Source organism: Lates calcarifer, linkage group LG2 (assembly GCF_001640805.2).
Source record: "Lates calcarifer isolate ASB-BC8 linkage group LG2, TLL_Latcal_v3, whole genome shotgun sequence".
NCBI classification, from domain to species: Eukaryota; Metazoa; Chordata; class Actinopteri; family Centropomidae; genus Lates; species Lates calcarifer.
The window spans coordinates 5,089,066-5,110,701 of NC_066834.1; the positions used below are offsets into that span (position 1 = coordinate 5,089,066).

The following is a 21,636-nucleotide window of genomic DNA, read 5'->3' on the forward strand; positions in this document are numbered from 1 at the left end:
TTCATTATCATTATTAAGGTTGACAGGTATTTCTGTAGATGCCATAGAGCACATTGGGATCTTTGTGACCTTTTATCTCAATTGATTGAATTGATTGATGATTAAAACCCCCCATATACTGTACTTTGATATAATTAAGAAAAGAGAGAGAGAGAGAGAGAGAGAGACAGACAGACAGACTCGGAGAGAGACAGAGTACTTTCCAGTGCCAGTATGATTGATCCAGTCTATAATGCACTGCTGCATGCAGTGCAGAGGATTGAGGGGTGCTTATACAGGTTATGAAATATATGGTTGTACCCGTATTCCATTATACTTCTGTATTTTGTCATACATGCCATAGTGTTTCTTTGTGTCCCTGTATGTAAGACTTTACTGTATTAGTGTGTCTTTGTGTGTATATGTGTACACAAGCGTGTGCTTTCTCTATCGATCCACATAGAATGAAGCCCCCTGTGTATGATCAGGTAGCCCAATAACAAATAAACACCACATAGCTCAACACATACAAACCCTAGTTCCACAGAAACAGTTTCTCTCTGTGTGAAAAAAAAGTGTTGAGGCTCAGAAAGTCAATCGTTTCTCACAGAAATGCTGTGAAAGGAAGTAGTAAATTACATTTACATTTTTTCACATCTGTTAAAGTAATTTGGTTACTAGATGTTTAGTTGACACTTCAACACAATTGCTGCAAAGTTTCCTGTGCTAAGACTATTGTCCTAGCAGTTATTGATTATATTCTGGCTGACAGATTTGATGTTCCGCTTTGCAGTTTATTCGCAAATGGCTAATCAGCCTGTTTGATGTGTATAATGACATGCTCAAACCCAAACGATATAGAACCTGCATCCCAGGCATTCTACTTCCCCTACTCTGTCCTCTACCTTATTTTTTTTCTGCATAATTAATCATATGTCACAAGGAGATCTTGTTTCACAGCAGGACTCATCTCTGTAGAACCCACTACATACTTTTTTCCCTCTCTCCTCTCCACAGACGGACAATTTCCCCACTGAGCCTAATTATATGGGTAGCAGACAACAGTTTGTTCAAAGGTAAGAGCTTGGATCTATAACCGTCACTACATTTCAGACCTTTGTTTTCTTTTCTCCAATAGTCCCAGCACAGTACTACACTAACGGTAACTAAACTGACAATTAAATGTACTGAGTCGTAGCAGGAAGAGGAAGGGCATGTACATTTAATTAGGTTTAAAAGTGGTCACTAACAGTATTTTCTATAATACATAAAATAACATCACACACAAGATGCTCTCTTTTTTTGTTTCGTCTTTAGTCTCTTTTAGCAGACAGTACTGCAGGTGTTAGAAGCATTTTATTATATCCTCAATCCTATTATTATATTTTTTCTTGTTTTATTTAAGCATTCAGGGATGCTCATCAATGTTTCACTCTGTCTCTAAACCTCCACTGAGGGTAAAAAATAAAAAATAAAAAGCCTCCACAATGTCTCTTCCCTGCACTGTGTACTAATACTCCTTTTCTTTTTTTATTCATTTGTTTAGTAGTTCAACATTCAAAGACCCAGAGCGAGCAAGCCTCAGAGACAGCGGTCATGGTGACAGCGACCAGGCTGACAGCGACCAGGACACCAACAAAGGCTCCTGCTGTGATATGTCTGCAAAAGAAGCGCTCAAGTTGAAGGCTACAGGCGTGAAACCGCCACCTTTGGAGCAAGGTGAGCCCTTCATTGGCAAATTTGACTGCATGAGAAATGAAAGATGCCGCGCAAGCAGCCAAACACACTTGAACCAAATGACTATCAATCTGTTTTTCTGTGCTGCAGTTATTTGTATTAACGATTGAGCTCTTGACTTGCCTGAACGCTCACAATCTGAACTTATACTTGGCTACTTTGTTCTCCCCTACTTTGTTCTCTGCACTTTTCTCATTTAATGTGTGTGTGGTATGTGTGTGTGTGTGTATTTGAGGGTGTGAGTGAGTGTGCATTCTATGCACGTCCTCAGTTTATCAAAGCAGACAAGCCCATTATGTTTTTATAAGCCCAACTACTTCAGCCTCTCCATTTAGTCCCCCTTCCCTGAGCACCCGTCTCTGAAACTTTGATAATGGAACATGGAAAATGACTTAGTGAGCGGCAGGCGATGTAGCTTCGTAGTGTGGTGATTAAATATGAATAATTATTCTAAGCGCTGTGGGTCGGGCAGATTACACATGACATGTGTAGAACAATAACTCCCCAGATATGAGTTGTTGCCGTCCTCCTTACCCTAGCCACCTTGCATGATTAGTGCAGGGTCAGGGGAGGCAAGAAAGCCAAGATTATACTTAGGTATAGAGAGAAGCAATGGGACAGGAGATATGGTAAATTTCTCATTGCTGCTTCAACCAGTCATGTACCTTGGTGTGGGCCATTACCTGCTTGGCAAAACAGATATTCCCACAGAAATACAAATTCACTAAAGTCTCTACAGTGAGTTGTATGTATCTCACTGACTGAATCCAGAAGTACAGTGCCGTACACTGAACATGGATTCTTTGTAATGATGCTATTAATCCAGGGAACAGAAGGGCTGTTTTACTCCTTGTGGAAGGACAATGACAATTTGTGCAACACTCTGTGCTGCAATATGCATGTCTGAGTAGATAGCTTTTTTTTTCCTTTTCATTGGTTTTTAGAATGAAAAAAAGCCACACACGTTGGCAAGAGAAATTGGCCAATTAAAAAGCTCCATATGTTTCTCATTTTGAAAATGTTCCCATTTAATTGTCCATGAGGGACTGAAAGAATCACATTTATACACACAACACATGTGACAAAAGGAGCTAAGAGTGGGTTGGGCAGTAGCAGTCAGTAAGAGCTGTCCTGATACAACATTGTTTTTTGGATATGTACTGCTATAGTAGCTGCCAACCACAGCCTGTCCATCCAGCTTCCGGTGTGTTATCTTCGATCAGCTTCTTTTTGACAGTCTCAGACAAGAGACTGTCGCACCTGCACACAGATACACACACACACACACACACACACTCAGGCCCAGTGGTGCTGGAAACTCAGTGAAAGGCTGTAACCTGCCTCTGCCTGTTTCCTACTCATCCCTGCCCTCGCATTTATTCTCACCCTCCTCTGTGTGTTCACCCCTGCTTCCATGACTTTCATTCCACTTCTCCACCTATCCTTGTTTGGGGAAATCGATTGATGTGAGATTAGACAGTTAACTGGCTGCAGCTGGCTGTGTTTAGCCAATAACATGTGGGCCTAGCTAAGCTGTGGGGGAGGTGCAGGGGCAGGAGGCCAAGGCATGGTGCAACAGCAGTGATGAGGAGTGAGGCGTGGTGAACATCGCTCTGGCAGTGTTCCAGTGCATCTTCATCAAGTTCCAAAGATACCATCTGAATGCTCAAAAGCAGCAAATTATGTCTCACTTTGAGTTAATATTTACATAAGATAACAATATTATGATGTGACCACCCAGCTCTCAAACTACAGAAAGGTCTGCTTTTTTGTTTTATGTCCTCCTGCTGTTAAAGATGAATCATAAGATGGTCACCTTGTGCCTGGTAAGCTCAAGAGTAGTCCCATCTGCTACTTTATCTTAAGCAGACCCACTCATGTAAAGGTGATATATTATAGTAATTTTATGGCTAATTAATGAGGCATGGTAAAAAGAAAAAGTGAACAGACAAAACTGAAACATGAGCTACTAAAGGAAATATGGTGTAACATGCTGCATTCCGATATCGCTATCTGAAGCTCCCTGTGCACACACATACACACATGTACTGTACACACAGGTATGTCTATTATCAAATGGAAAAAATGAAATGGTAGGTTGTCATTGGTCATTGTCCCTGGGGTCGTTTTCCTGCAGGCTTATTTTCTTCACATCTCTGCACTTAGCATCTACTTCTTAGCCCCCCACCCCCTTCCCTCCTTCATCCTATCTTAAGTCCTCTGTTCCTCTCCAAGCATAGCCCTCCCAATTACTCTCTGTACCTCTCTCTGCTCGCCTGCCAGGACACTGCGGCCTCATTCACTGGCTCAGTATAAACAGAACAAGTGCACAAAGCATGTAGTTCAAGTCCCAATCAATCCTCAGTCCTGTTTCAGTTCTTAGCTTTTATAGTCACTAGATTGTATCCCAGTGTATACACAACTGTGTCTTTCTCGTTTTTGTTTCTGATTTTGCCATCCCTTTTCTCCTGTTACACTTCTTTTCCCTCAATTTCACTATTTATGCTCTCCTCTGGTAATAGGGATTGGTAGAACAAACACACAGCTCCCTATTTCCGTGCTTGTAATTCATCTTCTTCTCTGATGTTTAGTACAGTTTCTTTCCAGACAGCATAATCTGGACATCTTTGCACCAGGGACCAGCCCACAAATTGATTAATTAGGCCTGCAAAATTGGTAGCAATGTATTAATTAAGCTTAAGTATATCAAATGCATTTTTTTGCCAGTTTTAAACGGCAATTAATTGATGCTCCAACGCGCCTGCAGCAGACGCTGATACCGGCTTGTCTGGCTCCGTCGGAGTGGCTGGCAGCACATCGCTCGCCTCTGTGGAGACGACTGCCATAGTCACTATCACGAACAGACAGGCGGCAGTGGTGTAGGGAGATGGTACCCACTGATAGGGCTGTCCGAGGAAATGGAGAGAGAGGGATGATGGAAGAGGAGGAGGAGGAAGAGCGTGGAGGGACGGATACTGTTTGACTGTACCAGCTGACCTGTCCTAATTAGCCACAATTGGAGTGTGATAATCAAACCGCCTCCTGCCTTGTTTTAAAAGGGAGACATGAGAGGGACAGAGGAAGTGGGAGGTGGGAGGGGGGATGTGCTACTACAAGGACAGCTTGGATACAGTGAGGAGAGACAGCATGAGATGTGTTCCTATGACAGCACTGTAGAAGACGACAAAATTGACTTTTCCCTGTTATTTGTGGCTGGGTGATAGAAATCCCCACCCCCACATCACCCCTCAGCTTGTAAATAGCTTAAATAAGGGAAACGTCATGCTTTGTCAGTTGCTCTCACAAATGCAAACTCTTAGCACATGCACACCCAAACAATGATATACATCACACATATATACTGTACACAAATAAATGATGATGTTGGCAGTATATTTAATTGTTACTCACCAGCCCCATATTTACCTGATGTTTGTCCCCTCTGTCTGTGTTCAGTAATTTATGGGGCTGAGGATGTCAGTGATAACTTTGCTTGAGGGAGAACTGAAGATGTTTCTGGTGACATTTTGGCACAATGTGGATTATATTTTTGTCTCATAATTAAAATATTTTCTATTTAAATAGCTAGTATGTAGTAGGATTTTGTAGCCATGGCAGAGCTCTTTAGTGTTTTCTAATTACTCCATCATTGGCATCTCCTCTGCAGCTTAAGTTGTGATCTTAGCCACAATACATTACTGACACCTGACACAGAATGTGTCATATCAAATATGGAAGTCCTATTGATGTAACGACATCACAGGATCTCTTACAGTAAGTGTTTCATATGAATATGCTTCTGGGAACCATGACAGCCCAGAAGAGCTCATGTATTCCTCTAGACATGGGGCTGATGAATTTCACCGCTATTATTATTATGATTAGCAATTTCAACTGAATGCAGTAGCCAAAACAATCCTGCTAGTGGTATTGAGACACTTACATGCAAGAAGAGGGCATAACATTAGATTTATTCATCTGTAAAACCATGAGAAAACTCTATCTTCATATGTTGTTTTGTTGAGTGAATCAGAAAAACTAAATATTCAAACTTGATTCTGTCTTTAAATATTCACCAATCTTCCCTTGTGGCAGTCTTGATCTTAAGACTCTAGCATTATTATACTTTTCCTTTTTTCTTTTTTTTTAATTCACCACAGTTAATTTGAAGTCATGAGTGAACCTTTGATTAAAAAAAAAAAGAAAAAAAAAAAAAAGCAATTCCAAGTTTAATTGACCGGTCAGAAGTCAGATCAGATGCCCTTTTCACACTTGTAGCCATGGCAACCTCTATCCTGCTCACTTCGGCCTTCCATAAACCTTTATCTGACTGTTGGAAAAGGGCATTCCATTCAACATCATTCATATTTCATCGACAGATAAATGCAGACACGTTTTTCATGGGGGGGTGGGTGGAAGTGTGTTACTTATTATGATTTTAATGCTTCTGATCTGCTCCTGTTAGGAACTCATCGTCGACATGTATGTCATTTTTTGCTGCAATGGTGGCAATTAATAATGTATGTATATGTAGATAATTATATTTATTATTCCCTTAAGTCTTCTGTATGAAAACCAATTGACTGATCAATTGTACTTTTATAGTCAAAACTTTGCCTGGACAATTTAGTTTATTATCAGGTCATTTTAAAGATTTATTAGTTTAAGTTGTTTCAGAGTTTTCGAAAGAGAAATGTGTGAAAACCTCTTTAAAAACAGTGATGATTGTTGCAGTTATCTGCGATCTATCTGTGATAGTTTATTACCAGTTGATGGATGAGTTTGTGTCTTTCTTTGTTTTAAAAACAAAGAATTTTTATGAGAGCTCTCTGTTAGTGGTAAATTATTGTTTATAATGTGAAGTTTTCAGTTGAAACAAAGAGAAAGACAAAGACAGACAGAGAGAGAGAGAGCGAGAGAGTTCAGACACAGTACAACTGAATCCCAAAAACAAATGAACAAAGCAACACAAAATCTGGCTGCTGAAAGTCAGGCTGCTTGAAGACGCACTTCTTCTGAAACATTGCCAGTGGGCAGTGTATCCAAAGTGGTGATGTGACGTAGCCATGGCACAGCCAAAACATGACTCAGCCACATCTTGTGGACAGAGAAACTGACTTTTAGACATTTATTCATCAAGGCAAGGCAAGTTTATATTTATAGCACATTTCATACACAAAGGCAATTCAAAGTGTTTTACATAATGCATTAAAAAAAGAGGAGCATAAAAACATTAAAATGGAAATTTAAACAACAGAAACCCTTTTAAAAGAAATTAAAGAGGTAAGAACAGAGACAAACACAGGATAAGTAGAGATGAAAGGCTGAGATGGTTTGTGATGAGTATATTTAAAGTGCAGTCAAAGACAGCGCAGAACATACAAGTTACTAATCTGGATTTAAATCCGGTTAAAGTTGGTGCAAGTCTAATATCCTGCAGAAGCTTGTTCCAGCTCTGTGGTGCACAGTAAGTAAAGGCTGCTCTGTCTGTGTTTAGTTGGCACCTTGGGAACAGTTAGCAGACTACTATCTGATGACCTGAGAGGCTGAAATTGTTCGTATGGTAAAAGACAGTCAGAGATGTATTTGGGTCCCAAACCACTGAGAGATTTATAGACAAGCAGCAGTACTTAAACTGTTGCTATGAGGATCTGAAAGGGCTGGCTCAGTGACATTAGAGAAGATAAATTTTTCATTACCATGAGTAGATCCTTCTTACCTGAGATGTTTGTGTACAGTATATGTGATATTACAATATTCATACCCTTAGACATGTAATCGTATTAAGAGTAGTGCATAAATAACAGTTCTTAGTAGTCTATCGTCAGTAACAACAATGAATATAACATAATAATTTGTCATTCATTTACACAAAAAAACAATGAATGGAAAAAAGAATTGTTCCTCCATGAATCAGTGCAGCAGTAGTTTTTCAAAGCTCAAAGCACAGTCTTTATCACTTGCTTAACATCTCTTATTAGCAATTTAGCGCAATAAACTTGTTCATAGCCTCCGTCAGGGTGTAGTCTCCAGTGCAGAGAGGGCACTGTTAATGTGTGATTCTTCACACAATGTTAAAGTAATTGTTCTGCAGGTTAATGGACAAACATCTGCTAAGAGAGAGAGCGAAGCTTCATTTGAGAGCATTGTAATTAGTCAGTTTACAAACATTACTCTAAACAGGTAACATATGGAGGAGTCATCGTTTCATGTGATGCTATCGCATCTGTCTGTTTAAACATGATTAATTGAGGACATCAGAGTGTGTTTACCATCGTTGTTCCACTGGAGACACATGCGTGCGTCATCTCTCATAGCAGCAGGACTTGATGTGTCGACAGAGTTCCTCTTTGCCTATCACCTCACTGGTTGCTTGTTTGCTCTTTTCATCAGTAATCATTTCATAAAGAAAATTGGGATCATTTTTAGTTTGTCTTAATGAAGTTTCTATCATGTTCTAATCTCAAACCACCTTAAAGAATCTATCTAAAAGTCTGTTGCACAGCCTTGGGGAGAAGCTTTGAAAAACAAGCAACATCTGAAAAAAGCAGCCAGATGCTCATGTTTCTTCTTACTGTTTGTACGTGCCATTGGACAGAGAGGATTTGTCTCTGAGCCTTTCATCTCTTCCTGCTCCTCATCTTCTCAGCTCTCCATGGCCTGTCCCTGGCTGGGCTGATAGCCTGATTCATGGCAACTACACCAGCTACTTTCCTGGTGGGGAAAATGAGAACCATCAGCAATCTGGACTTCTCCAGGATGCATCACTCAAAGTCAAATAAGATTTGTGAGTGTACGAGTGTGTTTGTGTGCCCATACACATGTGCCAGATCGTGTGCTCACCCCATTCTTAGAGGATATGGCGGTATCGCACAGCAGTGAGGCGATTTGCGGCTAAGCTAGTGGAATCCTGTGGAAAGCCTAAAATCTTGTGGGGTGAAGGGAGGGGAAATATCACAGTCTTAGGATTTCTTCTCTCTCATTATGGAAGATTTAAAGGGATTAGTCTATTTTCTTTAATACACGAAGTTTTATTAAATTCCATTGTTATGATTGTGGTTCATGAAGGGCAATGTCCATTTTTGTGTCCTTCCTCTTGCGCTGAGTGTGTGTGATATTGGGCTGGGCTGGCTGTGGGGTGTGATTTCCACCTCTAAACCTCAGCCCGCCTGCATGGCAGCTCACCCCCTGATCCTCATTCAGCCAGTGAAGCCTATCTCAAGCACTGTGGCACCACAGCGTTGGAGGGGGATTGATGAATATCTCAGACTCTTACCACTTGGGCTATAAATCTCTGACATTATCCCTTCGCCCTGATAGCTGCAGTGAATAATTATGGCATGTTTATGGAAGCAATGAGTAAAAATATGTCTTATTCCACTCAGAGCACCATTACAGCCTCTCATCATTACATGATTGGACTTCTCATCTCAGAAAAAAAATGTTATATTCAGTTGAGAGTGCTTTTCTACTGCACCTTCCAGAAAGGTCTGCTGCCCCTAAATGCTTACAGCTGCCCAGCCCTCTCTCCTCACACCACTCTGTAATGAGAACATTACAGGGTATTAATCCAAGTGTGTGCTCACTCATATTAGACATTGAAAAACACACAAAGCCATTAAATGCTGTGGGAATGTTATTCAAGGCCCATTAAAAAATGTAGGCGCACTGAGTATGAGGATTAGTCTAGAGTCATGGAGATTTAAAGTTAATCACTCCTCGACCGTATTGTTAAAGTTTCATCCGCTGTCAGGTCCAGTAAAACCTCAGTGATATTATAATTTTTTTTTTTGGTGGTGTTGGTTTTTTTCAGCAACGCCTACTCAGCTCTCTGGAAAACAGGTTTTACTTGCATAGTATTAAACACAATTTTTTTATGCTGAACTGTAAGTCTAGCTGCAGATGTCGTTGTCAGAAGCATCACCTGCAGATGAATTTGAATTTATTTGTTTTAATGCCTCATTTGTGTGTAATAGAGCTCACAAACTGAGGCTAGGCGGTTTGATTAGTTTGCATATTTCATGTTTACACTTCATACATGCACACAGACTTGCTTGCTGTAAACACACTAGTAACCTACATTATCATCCACAGTGTTTTCACACTAGTAAGAGGTAACTATGTTAAAAAAAAAAAACTGTCAACTGCCACACACATGAGATAGATTACCTCAAAGCAGTAGCAAGAGAAAAAATGAAACGTGTATTTATCAGTTCCAACATCATGACAGACGTGTTTCTGCTCCCAGTTGTTCTCTTTGTAATCACATGAACAACAACCTTGTAGATGTGGTTTCTGTGCTATAAATGAAATTAATTAACACTGTGTGGATGAGCCCCAAAGCAGGGCATTCTGTGTTTTTTTTTTTTCTGTGTGTGTGTGTGTGTGTGTGTGTGTGTGTTTTTTTTTCCAGGCATTAACTTCTCATTGAAAAGCTCAGTTAAATTTGTGATTACATTATATGCAGTTAGGTAGGTTATCATAACTTTTGATGCTGATATATGTTAAGATAGGAGCTATATTCAAAGAGCAGAGATGTTGCTGTAGATTTTTTCAGCTAATGGGTGGTACTAAGTGAGCTTTTACTGGAAACAACAAGCAAGTTAAATGGTGAATCAGAATCAGTGCTTTGCAGCCTTGTGCTTTTGTCTGTGTGTGTTGGATGTACACAGACTGAATGACAAAAATAACTCCTGTGAGCAATCCAAGACTGATGTGTGTGTGTGTGTGTGTGTATGGATATGTTTCAGAACATGCTGCTGCCTTTCACACATTTGCACTGTCCTTGTGTCCATTTCTTTCCTGCATTGAGAAAATAATTCAGCTGTGAAATGACCATTTTACCCCCCAGTTTTAAAAGGGTTAAACAAAGGAGCACTCACAATTCAAGTTAGTTTGTTGTCACAGTGCCTCTCTAAGAGTATGTGTGACAGAGCAGCAGAAGAGCTGTTCCAGTATCTGCTCTCAGCGGGTGAAACATGTTGTCCAGCACAGCAGTAGGGAGGATACTACGGAGCAGATTATAATGATACAGAACATCGTCACTTCCTGGACCAGAGCCACTCCACGGCCATCTGTCCTCTGTCCATGGACAGCCGGGCATTTGTGCATGTGTATGTGTGTTTAAGTGTGTGTGTGTGTGTGTGTGTTTCAGATGTAATTCTAGACATTAACCACACTCTTTTACATATGCTTTGATAGCCTCTTCTACTTCCTCCCTCTCATTTTTCAGCTGTATACATTACCATTCTCATCTCTTTCAGCACTGATTTATGTGCCTTGAAAACTTCTTTGATTTCAAATGTGATGATTGTTTAAGCAATTTATCAAGTTAAACAGTTATTGCTTACAAACTGCAAAAACTGAAACAAATAGCAAAGAGCTGCTTGCTTTGGACATTATACATTCAAATGAATAACAATAGAGTTGGTAAATTGATATTTGTCATTATTTGCTAACTTTTATAGGCAAAAGATGAGTGAATTCATGGTAGAAAAACAGTTAACAACAGTTCATGTAGTCAGGGTTTGACATTAGCACCTGCCCACCCACTAAATGCAGGTGGAATTCAGCAGTGTCACTCTTACTAGCCACTTTGGCTACTGACAGTATACAACTTAAAAACCTAGACCCTGTGGAAAAGAGAGTTCCACCATTGGTGTTACACTGTAGTCTGTGACATGTCAGACTCTGTGACTGTAGCAGTGCAACAGTTTTGCCTTTGGGTAATGTTAAGTGCATTGTGCATGCAGAAAAAGCATTGATTTATTTGATATTTTTGATATTTATTTGCTGAATGAAAGTAGTTGTAAAAGTAGAATTAATATTACTCCACTGTGTTCTTTTTACTTCAGCTTCTGCAGCTTCTGCAGCTGTAGCACAGCCCCCACTGAGGAGTAAAGACATTTTATCTTGCACCAGTAGTAAAAAAAAAAAAAAAAGCCCGGACAGAATGCCCTACACCTCTTTAACTCAGTAGGATCTCTGTGGGTTTAGTTGTGATACTGAGTGAAATAAAAATAGTACATATTTTTTTAACTAAGATTCCTTAATTTTCAACCCAACGAACTGCCTGAAATCATTTGATAAGGGACTCGGAAAGCTTCAGATTCAGAAGTGGATTCAGGTTTGATAAAATACAATTGAACCCCATCCTTACTTAAACTGGAGCTCTTTTAGACCATAACAAATGAATCTTCCAAGTGTCCGTATCCTACAAGGACAACAGATAATGACATGTTACAGTTTCGTTTTATTGTCTGGGTTTGAAATAAAGATTACGGGTCTGAGTGAATTTCACTCATATACTGCACTTTGACATGTTCTTGTTTGCAGTAAAAGGCTGTAAAGTGGAACTAGTGGTTTTCATGGAGTGCCACAACAAGTATTCTCCATGCCTTCACAAGCTGGGTACATTCTGTAATTTTAATGGGCTGAGGGTTATTTCATGCCCCACTGTAGTTTAAGTTCATATCTAAAAATATGATACCAAATCAAGCACCTACAACATTAGACTTCATTATAGAGAGACAGATGGAGAGACAAGACCTTTGCTTCTCAACAGTGATTTATTATGACAAATTCACACCTGTAGCCTGTTCTCACAATTAGAGGAGTTGATTCTCTCATCAGCTGGTAACAATATTGTGGGAGGTGAAGTCACAGGTGGCACAGATCTTTTTCACATGACTATGTCTCTGATCTCACCAGACGCATTTAACTTGCTACTCCACTGCTTGCTTAATGAACTCTTGTCTTGTGTGTATGTTATCCCTACATTTTACTGCAAATTCTGAACAGTTACTTTGAGCTACCAAAATGATTGGCACACTTTTCATATGCTGTATAACTCAGTAGCTGTGCACCATTATCTATCCACAAACATTTGGTAGAAGTGGCGTCTCTGCTACTTAGAAAGCACAATTTAAAAACCTAGATGTAGTGGAAAAGTGGCATCTGTAAGTATGCGGTTATATTAATATGCTTTCAAATGGATTTGGTCAGACAGCCACAGTCAGCTCACTAGCTCATATTTTTCTGAGATTTGACTCACTGAATGTTGTGGTTTGACTTATATTGTGCTCAGATATACTATATTGAATGCAGCAACATTATTAATTACAAAAACACCAAGTGACAGATTGTTTGATCAATTCTGTGCAGGCCGCTACAAACTGGGGAAATTGCTCAGCTTTGATTATGTGGGAATGAAATGCATGGTAAAAAAATTCCTTAGACAGTGAATTCAGCACAACTTCCACTGAATCAGTTAGATACAAGTGAAGGGCCCTTTTGTCCAGGCTGTTTCCTTGGCTGATGTGAATGAATATTTGTGGTGCCCTGGGGCATTGTTTCCCCATGTTGCACTGCATCAGGAACCAGAGAGATAAATGGGCCTGGCCTGTCCAAGGCATCAGGACTTCTTCTCTGTTCAACCATAACTAGTAATGTCCTTTCATCCACTGCCTGCAGTGCTATAGATAATGGAGTATTTGAGGAAGAGGAAACACTAAAACAAAGAGAGGGGATGTGGTTTATGCGATGACAATGGATGGGATGATCAGAAATATCAGAGATTAAGAAAAATAGGGCATATGAAATTATATATGGAGAAATAGCAGTAGGGCTTAGAAGTATGAAATAAATATAAATAATAATAAATACAAACTCAAAAAGATGGATTGAAAGAATAAAAATCTAAGAGACAGGGCTGCATAGGAGCTGGTTAAGAATTGATCAGATGATGGTGAGAAGAAAGGGCTCATGTGTGGATGGATGGATGGATGGATGGATAGATGAATGAAGGGGGGTGGGACAGCAGGCAGGCTCCATGGGAGATTGGCTTAAGTCGCATTGTGCCTGGCTCCCCACAGTCCCTGAGCCACCAGTTCAAATTCAAAAGAAAAACCTGTCAACGTAAACACATACCCTGCTAAGACACACCTGGATGCAGTCACATGTATGCATGCACACACATACACACACACACACACACACAGTGACAGCATGAAAAGACTGTCAATAGGTCAACCTCTACAGCTCTAATAAATATGAAAAGCATTAGCACCATGAATTGCTCTCTGTAGTATCTTTGGGGATAGCAGTACAAGCAAGCAGTATGAATTTCATCAAATTTGTCTGTTACACTTGTGGCACTGTCATGTAGCTCCCTCATGCTGACAGAGATTGAGAGTAGAGTATGTGTGTTGTGGTGAGTATGTGAGGATGGTGACTGGGAGTGTTTTTCTCCGATAACCTCAGTTTGTTACTTTTTGATCCTGCTAAATTAAGATAAGGGGTTTGGTTAATTAAACTGTCACATGGCAATACCTTGAGGAATTGCGAGGCCAACACAGCTTTAATTGGGTGGCTGCTATTGTCCCTGCGCTGCCTCCCTTCTCTGGGTAGCAGCCCCACAGAGGGGAAAAAACACCCTCATGGCTACTGGCAAAGGATGGAAGAGTTGAAGGAATGACAAGCCTGAACATTCAAATGAAGGAGGGGTGGAGAAATAGGGTGATCTGATTTTAAATGTGAAGGAAACTATGTCCCCTGCTCAAAATAAATAAAATTTAAGCCATTCAAGACATTATATACCCAACATGTGCCGCCTACTGCGGCTCCATGACAGGGTGAGCACCAGGTTAGCCTTAAGATGAGGAGTTTTAATTTCTGCTTGAGTATGCATGAATGGGAGTTGTGTAATTTTCTGTACATTGCGGTAATCTCTGCGGTGCATCAGTTGCAAGACAGGTCTCCAAAGTCCCATAGTCAGTGTCAGCAAGCTTAAGATGCATCTGTAATTACTTGCAGCCAATTAACAGCTGACCTCACCATCCCACCTCAAACCACAACAAAGATCTATTATGGAGATTTAGAAGACTTGCAGTGCAAACAACTAAATGTGATGGATGTTCATACAGTCCTTATGGGTGTTTGCAACTCCTCTGGTTTACACACACACACACACACACACGACAGACAGACACTTCATTGAAATTCATACCACGGTGTGTCAGACAGTTGGATGTGTTTGCAGATGTGTAGATTTCTGTGTAACAGGTTTCAAAGAGACTACTTCTCAGTTGATCAACCTATACATGTTGCACATTTATGAGGCACCACACGATGTATCATATTAATTGAAATGTCTGCAGCTGTATCTGATGTAGTTTTAGAAAGTAAACATTACTGAGATTATTATGGGATCTTAAAAACATTGTGGGGTTGTTACTGAAGGAAGTATCCTCAATAGCATGATGCTCATTCTGTGATGATGTTTTGAACAGTTGTCCATCTGTCCCCGAAGGTGATCAAAATCTGCCTTGATTAACAAGTGGGAAATCTGGGTGATGGTCCCCTGTGCTGCCTCTCATCCCTTCCCAAGTGGGGATCAAAGAGGATGAAGTTTTTGAGCCCTAGGGATAATCTAGTTCCCTAGATTGTGATAATGCTGCTCAGGATGATCATGTGGGTGAGAGGGGGGTTTGGGTGTGCTCATGGGCTGTGGGTTTGTGCTCGCGTGTACTTGTGTGCCTGCGTGTTGGTCCTCAAAAGAGAAGAGGCAGACAATAGCGGAGCGAAGCATTGAATTAGTACACATAGACATACACACTCTTGCTGTTGCTGTATCTAGGCAACCACATCAGAATTCAAGACATATCGAACAACAGGTGATTACCACCATCTTCCTTTTTCAGCTTTGAGCTGCTAAATCATGACCACTTCTATATGATTTAATATACAACAGCTTCAAGTGGCAGTAAAGTTAGACAAATCCTACTGACTACAAGTGCTTATTTCATATAGGACACCTTGTTTACTAGAAAACACATTTGCAGTGTGAAATATAATCAGAACATCTAAATGCAGAGACTTTCTTGCAAATAACTGTGACTTAGCTTTGTTTGTGTTCCTTGTGATTTTTTTTCTTTTATTTGCAACTCACAAACAGTTTGAGAAATGACAGTGAGCTTAAGCTCTGCTGAATCTCATTTTAGTTTTAAGTTCCCTGTTGTTCCGCATGGTCTCTTCCCACCCTGATCCGTGTCTGGTGTTGGTGTCCAGCTGTTCCATCAGCACGACAAGTGGTTCAGGAAACTCCCTCATTGTTCACTGACCAATCGCAAACCCACCAGAATGCTGTCAACGAGCATTTTCCACCCAGTGGTTTGCATTTGCCTGCACCTGTGGTTTTAGCCCAGAGGGCAGGGGATGCGAAGGAGGGGTGGGGCAGAATGGGGAGAGTCTGGGCATTGGGGTGGAAAGGCAGTCAGGGTAGGGATTAGAATGTCTTTCTGTCTGTTGAGATTAAACAAAATAGATTCGTTGCGAGTTTCCCCTATTTTGTTGTGTTTTCCTCAAAATGCGTCAGAGGACAGCAGAGCTTTGCCACCCACATTTGCATTTTTGTAATTTGCATGAACTCATCAGAGCTCAGAGGCAACTTACAGTTGTGTGTGCACGTATGCATGCATGCGTGTGTGTGTCTGGGCATGTGGTTTGTAATTTGACAAGCAAAATAAAATAACTTGTCCAAACAATCTAATAGACATGACTGGACAGAGCCTGCACTGTTTTCATGGAAGACAGTTGAAACATTTGTTGTTCAAAATGTACTGGAATGTTAAGAAATTACACTAACTGCCTTCACTGATTTGCAACATGTTGTAACACAGTATCATACTGCAGTAGAGAGTCTACTGTGGAGAGTTACTGGAATAGATATACTCTGCACTGCGGTGCTTTGCTAGCCTGGGTTGTGAATCTTATCAGGCGGAATTGTGGTAGTGGATTTTGTGTATGTGTGTGTAAGTGTTTGTGAGTGCGTGTGCCTGTGTGTGTGTGTCCAGGCCCCTCTGGAGTCCATTAATCCCAAATCTAACAGACTTACTGCAGAGGCAGCCTTTGATGTGTGCTGAATCCCTCTCTGGAATATTGGATGCAGCTTCCATAATATTCACTTCCCCCCTCAATCGTCAGGAATGTATTGTTTTGTTTTTTTCCCCCATGACGCCAGGATTGTCCAGCAGCACAGGTGGCTGCTGTGTTATGAGTTTGTTTACAATTCAGGTGTGTTTTCGCCAGTTCTCTGATCTGTAATTTTACATCTCTGAGCTCTTTTAATCCCATTCTTATCTTGTGTAAGCCTTCTAATCTTTGACCCTAATCTTAAACCACCACATAGAATGGGACAGCGTGGATTGAGGGGAGTTGTTTTTCTCACCTTCGAATTCAATGCATACATTTGTCAGAGAGAACTGGGGTCCTCTAGCCCTTGGGTTCTCTTTCTCACGAGCCAAGTCTGAGAGGTATTTATTGCTATATATTTATATTTATTTGTGTTTTATTGCTGTGGCCTGGACTTGAACCCAGCCTATTTTTAAAGCTTTGTGCTCATAACCCACCAGTCTCAGGAGTGAAACAGATGGAGAGGCAACGAAAGTATAAATTAGATAGTGAGATGGAAAACACATTTCTATTTGAAATGATTATCCCCCCTGACGGGTAGACTAATAGACCGTTATTGCATTTCCGTCAGTTTCTTTTAATCTAATCATACTTATAAACAGGCGAGTGAGAGCGTTAGTGTGTGCGTATGTTTATCCATACAGAGACACAAGCAACCAGTGTCTAGACTGCAAACACCAATTTGGCTGGAGCGCAGAGGAACATCAATGCTAAAGCAATGCTGCTGAAACACAAGGCATGTCCCTGAGTCTTGCGTGGAAAGGAGATTGTAGTGACAGACAGACGGCGATAGGAGGAGGAGGAGGGGGAGGAGGTGTAGCTGAAATAGTGGACACGTTGGCAGCGCTCACTGTGGCTAATACATCCAAAGTGTGTCAGTTAGCTCTCTAAATGTGTTAGGCCCCGGGGCTGAGAAAGCCAACACCATCGACTCAACCTACCTCTCTCCACCTTTCCACTTAGCCTCTGTTCAACACCCAGCCAATATCCTTAGGGGAGCTACACTGCTGTTCATTGGCACAATTGATCAAATGCCTACATGCTAAAGTGTACAATTTTCGTATCACTCATGAGTCCATGTGCTAGAAGATGAATTTAGAGTGGTGTGCTGTTATGTGTCATGACAGGTAGATTTTGGCAGATATACCACATTGTTTAGCAAACTGTCAGGCCGTAGGTGATATTGTTTAATTACTGTGGGCAATGATACTATTTTATTTGATTGTTTCATAATTTTAATAAAATTTGTTTTAAGTAGAGTAAAAAGAAAAACTACAGTCATTTGAACTTTACTTTTTATACAGGTAGACATTGTAAATTCAGGCAAAAACTTGTTTCACCATTGAAAAGCCCCTTTATTTGCCAAATTACATGTGAGTAGTGTATATTTTCATGTGATTTAGTGAACTCCAAGGAACAGTAATAACACACATAATAATATACACAGTTAAAATTCCTGACTGTATGTGCTCTAGTGAGTCAAAGTAGAACAAAATGAAAATATCTACACACACTAGTAAGCAGACTTGGTCTGTCAAATCTGTTTGAACACATCTGACGAGTGTCATATCTGGTAAATATGCTTAAGCTCACAGTATTTTGTTTTTAATATGTGCTATAGATGCTGTTATTCTAGCTGAATTAATGCTAGATGAGTACACAACAGATCTTCATGCAGTTCTCCTGGGAAATACTGGTGTCTCATTCTGCAGAATTGAATCTGAATTAAAATAAACAACAGTGAAGATCATTGGTGTTTCTGTCTTACCATTCAACCATAGTCAAACTAGATTTCTAGCACTAACTAGGTTTAAAAATCTTAAATGAATTGCATCAGCATTACGCATTGACTTCCAGATGATGTGTTTTTTGATTTGTTATACGTTGACATGTATTTCTGATTGACTTTATTGAGTTTGATCTGTTTCAGCCACTAAGAGGAATGTATTACTAGTGGCAACAAGCTGACAAATAAGTGTAAGGCTGATTGAAATGTCCATTTCTAGTTTTTGTGTGATTTTGATGAATTTGGTTGCTGCTGGCTCAGAACTTATCATCATTCCAACCTCATACAAGAGCTCAAAAGAGCTAAAAATAATCAAGGTCATTTGATACCACAGGACACTGATGCAATAGTAAGGACAACACTATGCTACTATATATTGTGTAGTGTATGTGTTGTTGTATTACAGTGATGGTTCTGTTGAGACAGAGAATCAGAAGCACTTTCCCTAATCCTGCTAAAGCAGTACACATGGGAATGATTACTTGCACAAAGCCATGACACCCTGAGTTGTTCAAATCCCTTTGTTCGAAAGAGAGTGACAAACAGAGAGAGAGAGAGACAATAAAAGAAAGTGATTTAATTCAGCAAATGTGACAGGATTGTGTGATGTCTGGTGGATCTTGCTATTGTATGGATTGTCTGAATGAAGCCTCCTCAATGCTTTATGTGTTTATCCTTGTTGTTTTAGACCAGTTATTAGGGCTAGGCCACAGTGCCTCATTTTAGGTACTAAATCCAGTCAGTTTAAGAAGAGATCCCTCAAATCTAGAGTGTTGGAAATAGTAGCATCATTAAAGTAGCATGGCTAAAATGTAAAAGTATGGTGGAGTGAAGCACTTCAAAAGACGACCCTCTGTGAATTAGTAACAAAAGGTTTCCCTTCATTCTTTCTTTAATAGGGTGTTTTAAACCTGTTTTCTCCTTGGATAGAAACAGGATTTCTGTAATGAGCTGGTGACTCATAGATTCTCTCGGCTTAATTTTTTTAATTCCCTGCCCCCTCCCTTCTTTCTCTCTCTCTTTCTCTTTCTCTGTCTCACTTTATTTCTTGCGCTCACTATCTCTCTAAATAGGCCAAGGCAAGTTTCCTTGTCAACTACTGGGGGAAGGAAGTAGATTAAGGCTATTAACAGGCAGAAGGATGCTGATCAGCCTTTCTGGTCTTTGGTCTCATGTCTGGTCCATATTGTGCTCTCTCCTAAGGCTCTTCAGCTCTAGGCACCCTTTGAACATGGTGTGTTTGTTTGACGTTTGTGTATTTAGGGAAGTGCTGTTTGACTGAAACAGCCCATTTGATTCCCACAAATATGCCCAAATACAATCTAAGGGTGTCATGCAGCGACAAAAGCAAAAAAAAAGAGTAGAGTAGACTCTCACTCACATCTGCAAACAGTAACTAGTAGTGAGAAGAAATAAAAAAATGGTGTGGGCATGCTGTGTCTGTTTATGTTGCTTATGAGTGAACATGCTGTGATGCACACACAATAAAGACAAGACACACACGAGCACTCTATATTTAGATGACAAACTGCCATAAACCCAGGCTAAAGAGGGAAGAAATAAACAAAAGAGAGGGGGGAAAAAAAGCAAGGCGGTCCAGAAGCATCCCCTGTCACGGTGCAATCCCCCATGTCCTAATTACACAGGCTTAGAGGAAACGGAGGATTAGCCACCGATTCACCATGCTTCTCGCCTCATCTTCTAATAAGTCCCCTTCTTGTCTCCTTGCCACCCTTTGTGCCACCCTCCATGTCTCTCTCCAGGTAAAGGTACCAAGATACTATTGACCTGTGGCTTTCTGTCTCTCTTTGTTCCTGGTGGCTAACATGTCTGCCTCAGAAAACACAACCTAATCCCATTATAAAAGTAGGCTAGGCAGTAGACTCGTTTTGTTAGCTGTTCCTATCATTTTTGTTCAATATTTGGACATAGAACAATGTTTACATCAGTTTGTCCATGCATGTCTCTTTATTATTAGGTGAATATACTTTTTAAATTTTCTTACTGGTCAGCTTTAGCTAAATCTACCCTCTGTTCATCTATTCAGCGATGAGTACAATACACTGAGCATGTTTTATTTATGGCAAAATAACTTTATTTACATATCATGTAGAGACAAGCTGAGAAAACCAGTTTGTATTGCTGACGTGGGGATTTCACACATTAGCTCATTGGCCTGTGGGCAAATAAGACAGATTTTTCCACATTTACAAAGGCACACATACTTTCAGTGTAAAAGGCACAAAAATTAGTTGATAGCATTATTACTATAATACTATATAGTTTTGTGGAGATTTAGTTCAGCTTTCATATCTTCACAGTGAATTACATTATATAGATATGGCATGCATGTATTGTAGGAAGTTATTGTACACACCTTCACAGAGTTTTCCTATATGTATAACTTACAGTATCTGATTGTATTGCTAATAGCATTTGTTTTTATTTTCTTCCAGGTTAAAGCTTTTACATGTTAATTGTTTAGGTATAAATAGCATGCTGACAGCAGGGATGACGTAAGGGTTGTTCCTCTCAGACATCTATATCTAATAGCTTGCCTGTGGCCACTCTGCTGCAATTGCTCTGCCATTAAAACACTTAGAGAGTGAAAGAAAGAGGAGTTGAAGAGGCAGCTATGGCTAGAGGAAATGTGAATTATACAAGTCTTAAGTCACAGGTTGGAAAAGGTTTGGGTTTTTTGGCTGAAGCAAGGGTATTCTTTGAATAGTGTATTCTCCATGTTAGTTTTCTTCCTCTCTGTTCTTCTGTCTCTTGCAATGAAAGCACCTTGGTGAAGAAGGTGTACACCTGGATGAATAGGTTGCTCAAACACAGCAGTGGGAATTTTCCAAAGAATGTTGTCACATGTCACAGGTGCAGTTACAGATAAACTGTAGATAAATACGTTTGCCTGTTCTCAGCACTTTTTGGCCTTAGGAAGGTTCCCATGGCCGTTCATTAATGTTGAACCTGTTTGTTGAGGTTGTTTTTTTTCTAGACTGAGGCCTGATCATCAACAACAGATAACAGAGAAATGGAAAGATCTTTCCCCCTCTCTCTTTTTTCACACAGTTGTCTCAAGGCCAACCTTCGCTTGCAACTAGCAGGAACCTTTGATAATTGCGGATATTGCACATGGCTGAGCTGTGAGTGATAAAAACACA

The 21,636-nt window shown here is 40.2% G+C and overlaps 1 protein-coding gene across 4 annotated transcripts in view; it reads left to right on the forward strand.

The window, feature by feature from the left end:
* The window catches only part of pcdh17 (protocadherin 17), a 57,032-nt gene that overhangs the window by 22,557 nt on the left and 12,839 nt on the right, over positions 1–21,636 (forward strand). For 2 of the 4 annotated variants that reach the window (XM_018683778.2, XM_018683776.2), the window contains exons 3-4: positions 997–1,055; positions 1,529–1,698. In XM_018683778.2, the coding sequence (XP_018539294.1) occupies positions 997–1,055; positions 1,529–1,698 (229 nt within the window). Of the gene's footprint in view, positions 1–996; positions 1,056–1,525; positions 1,699–21,636 lie in introns of all 4 variants that reach the window. The other 2 variants (XM_018683777.2, XM_018683775.2) reach the window with 1 other exon arrangement.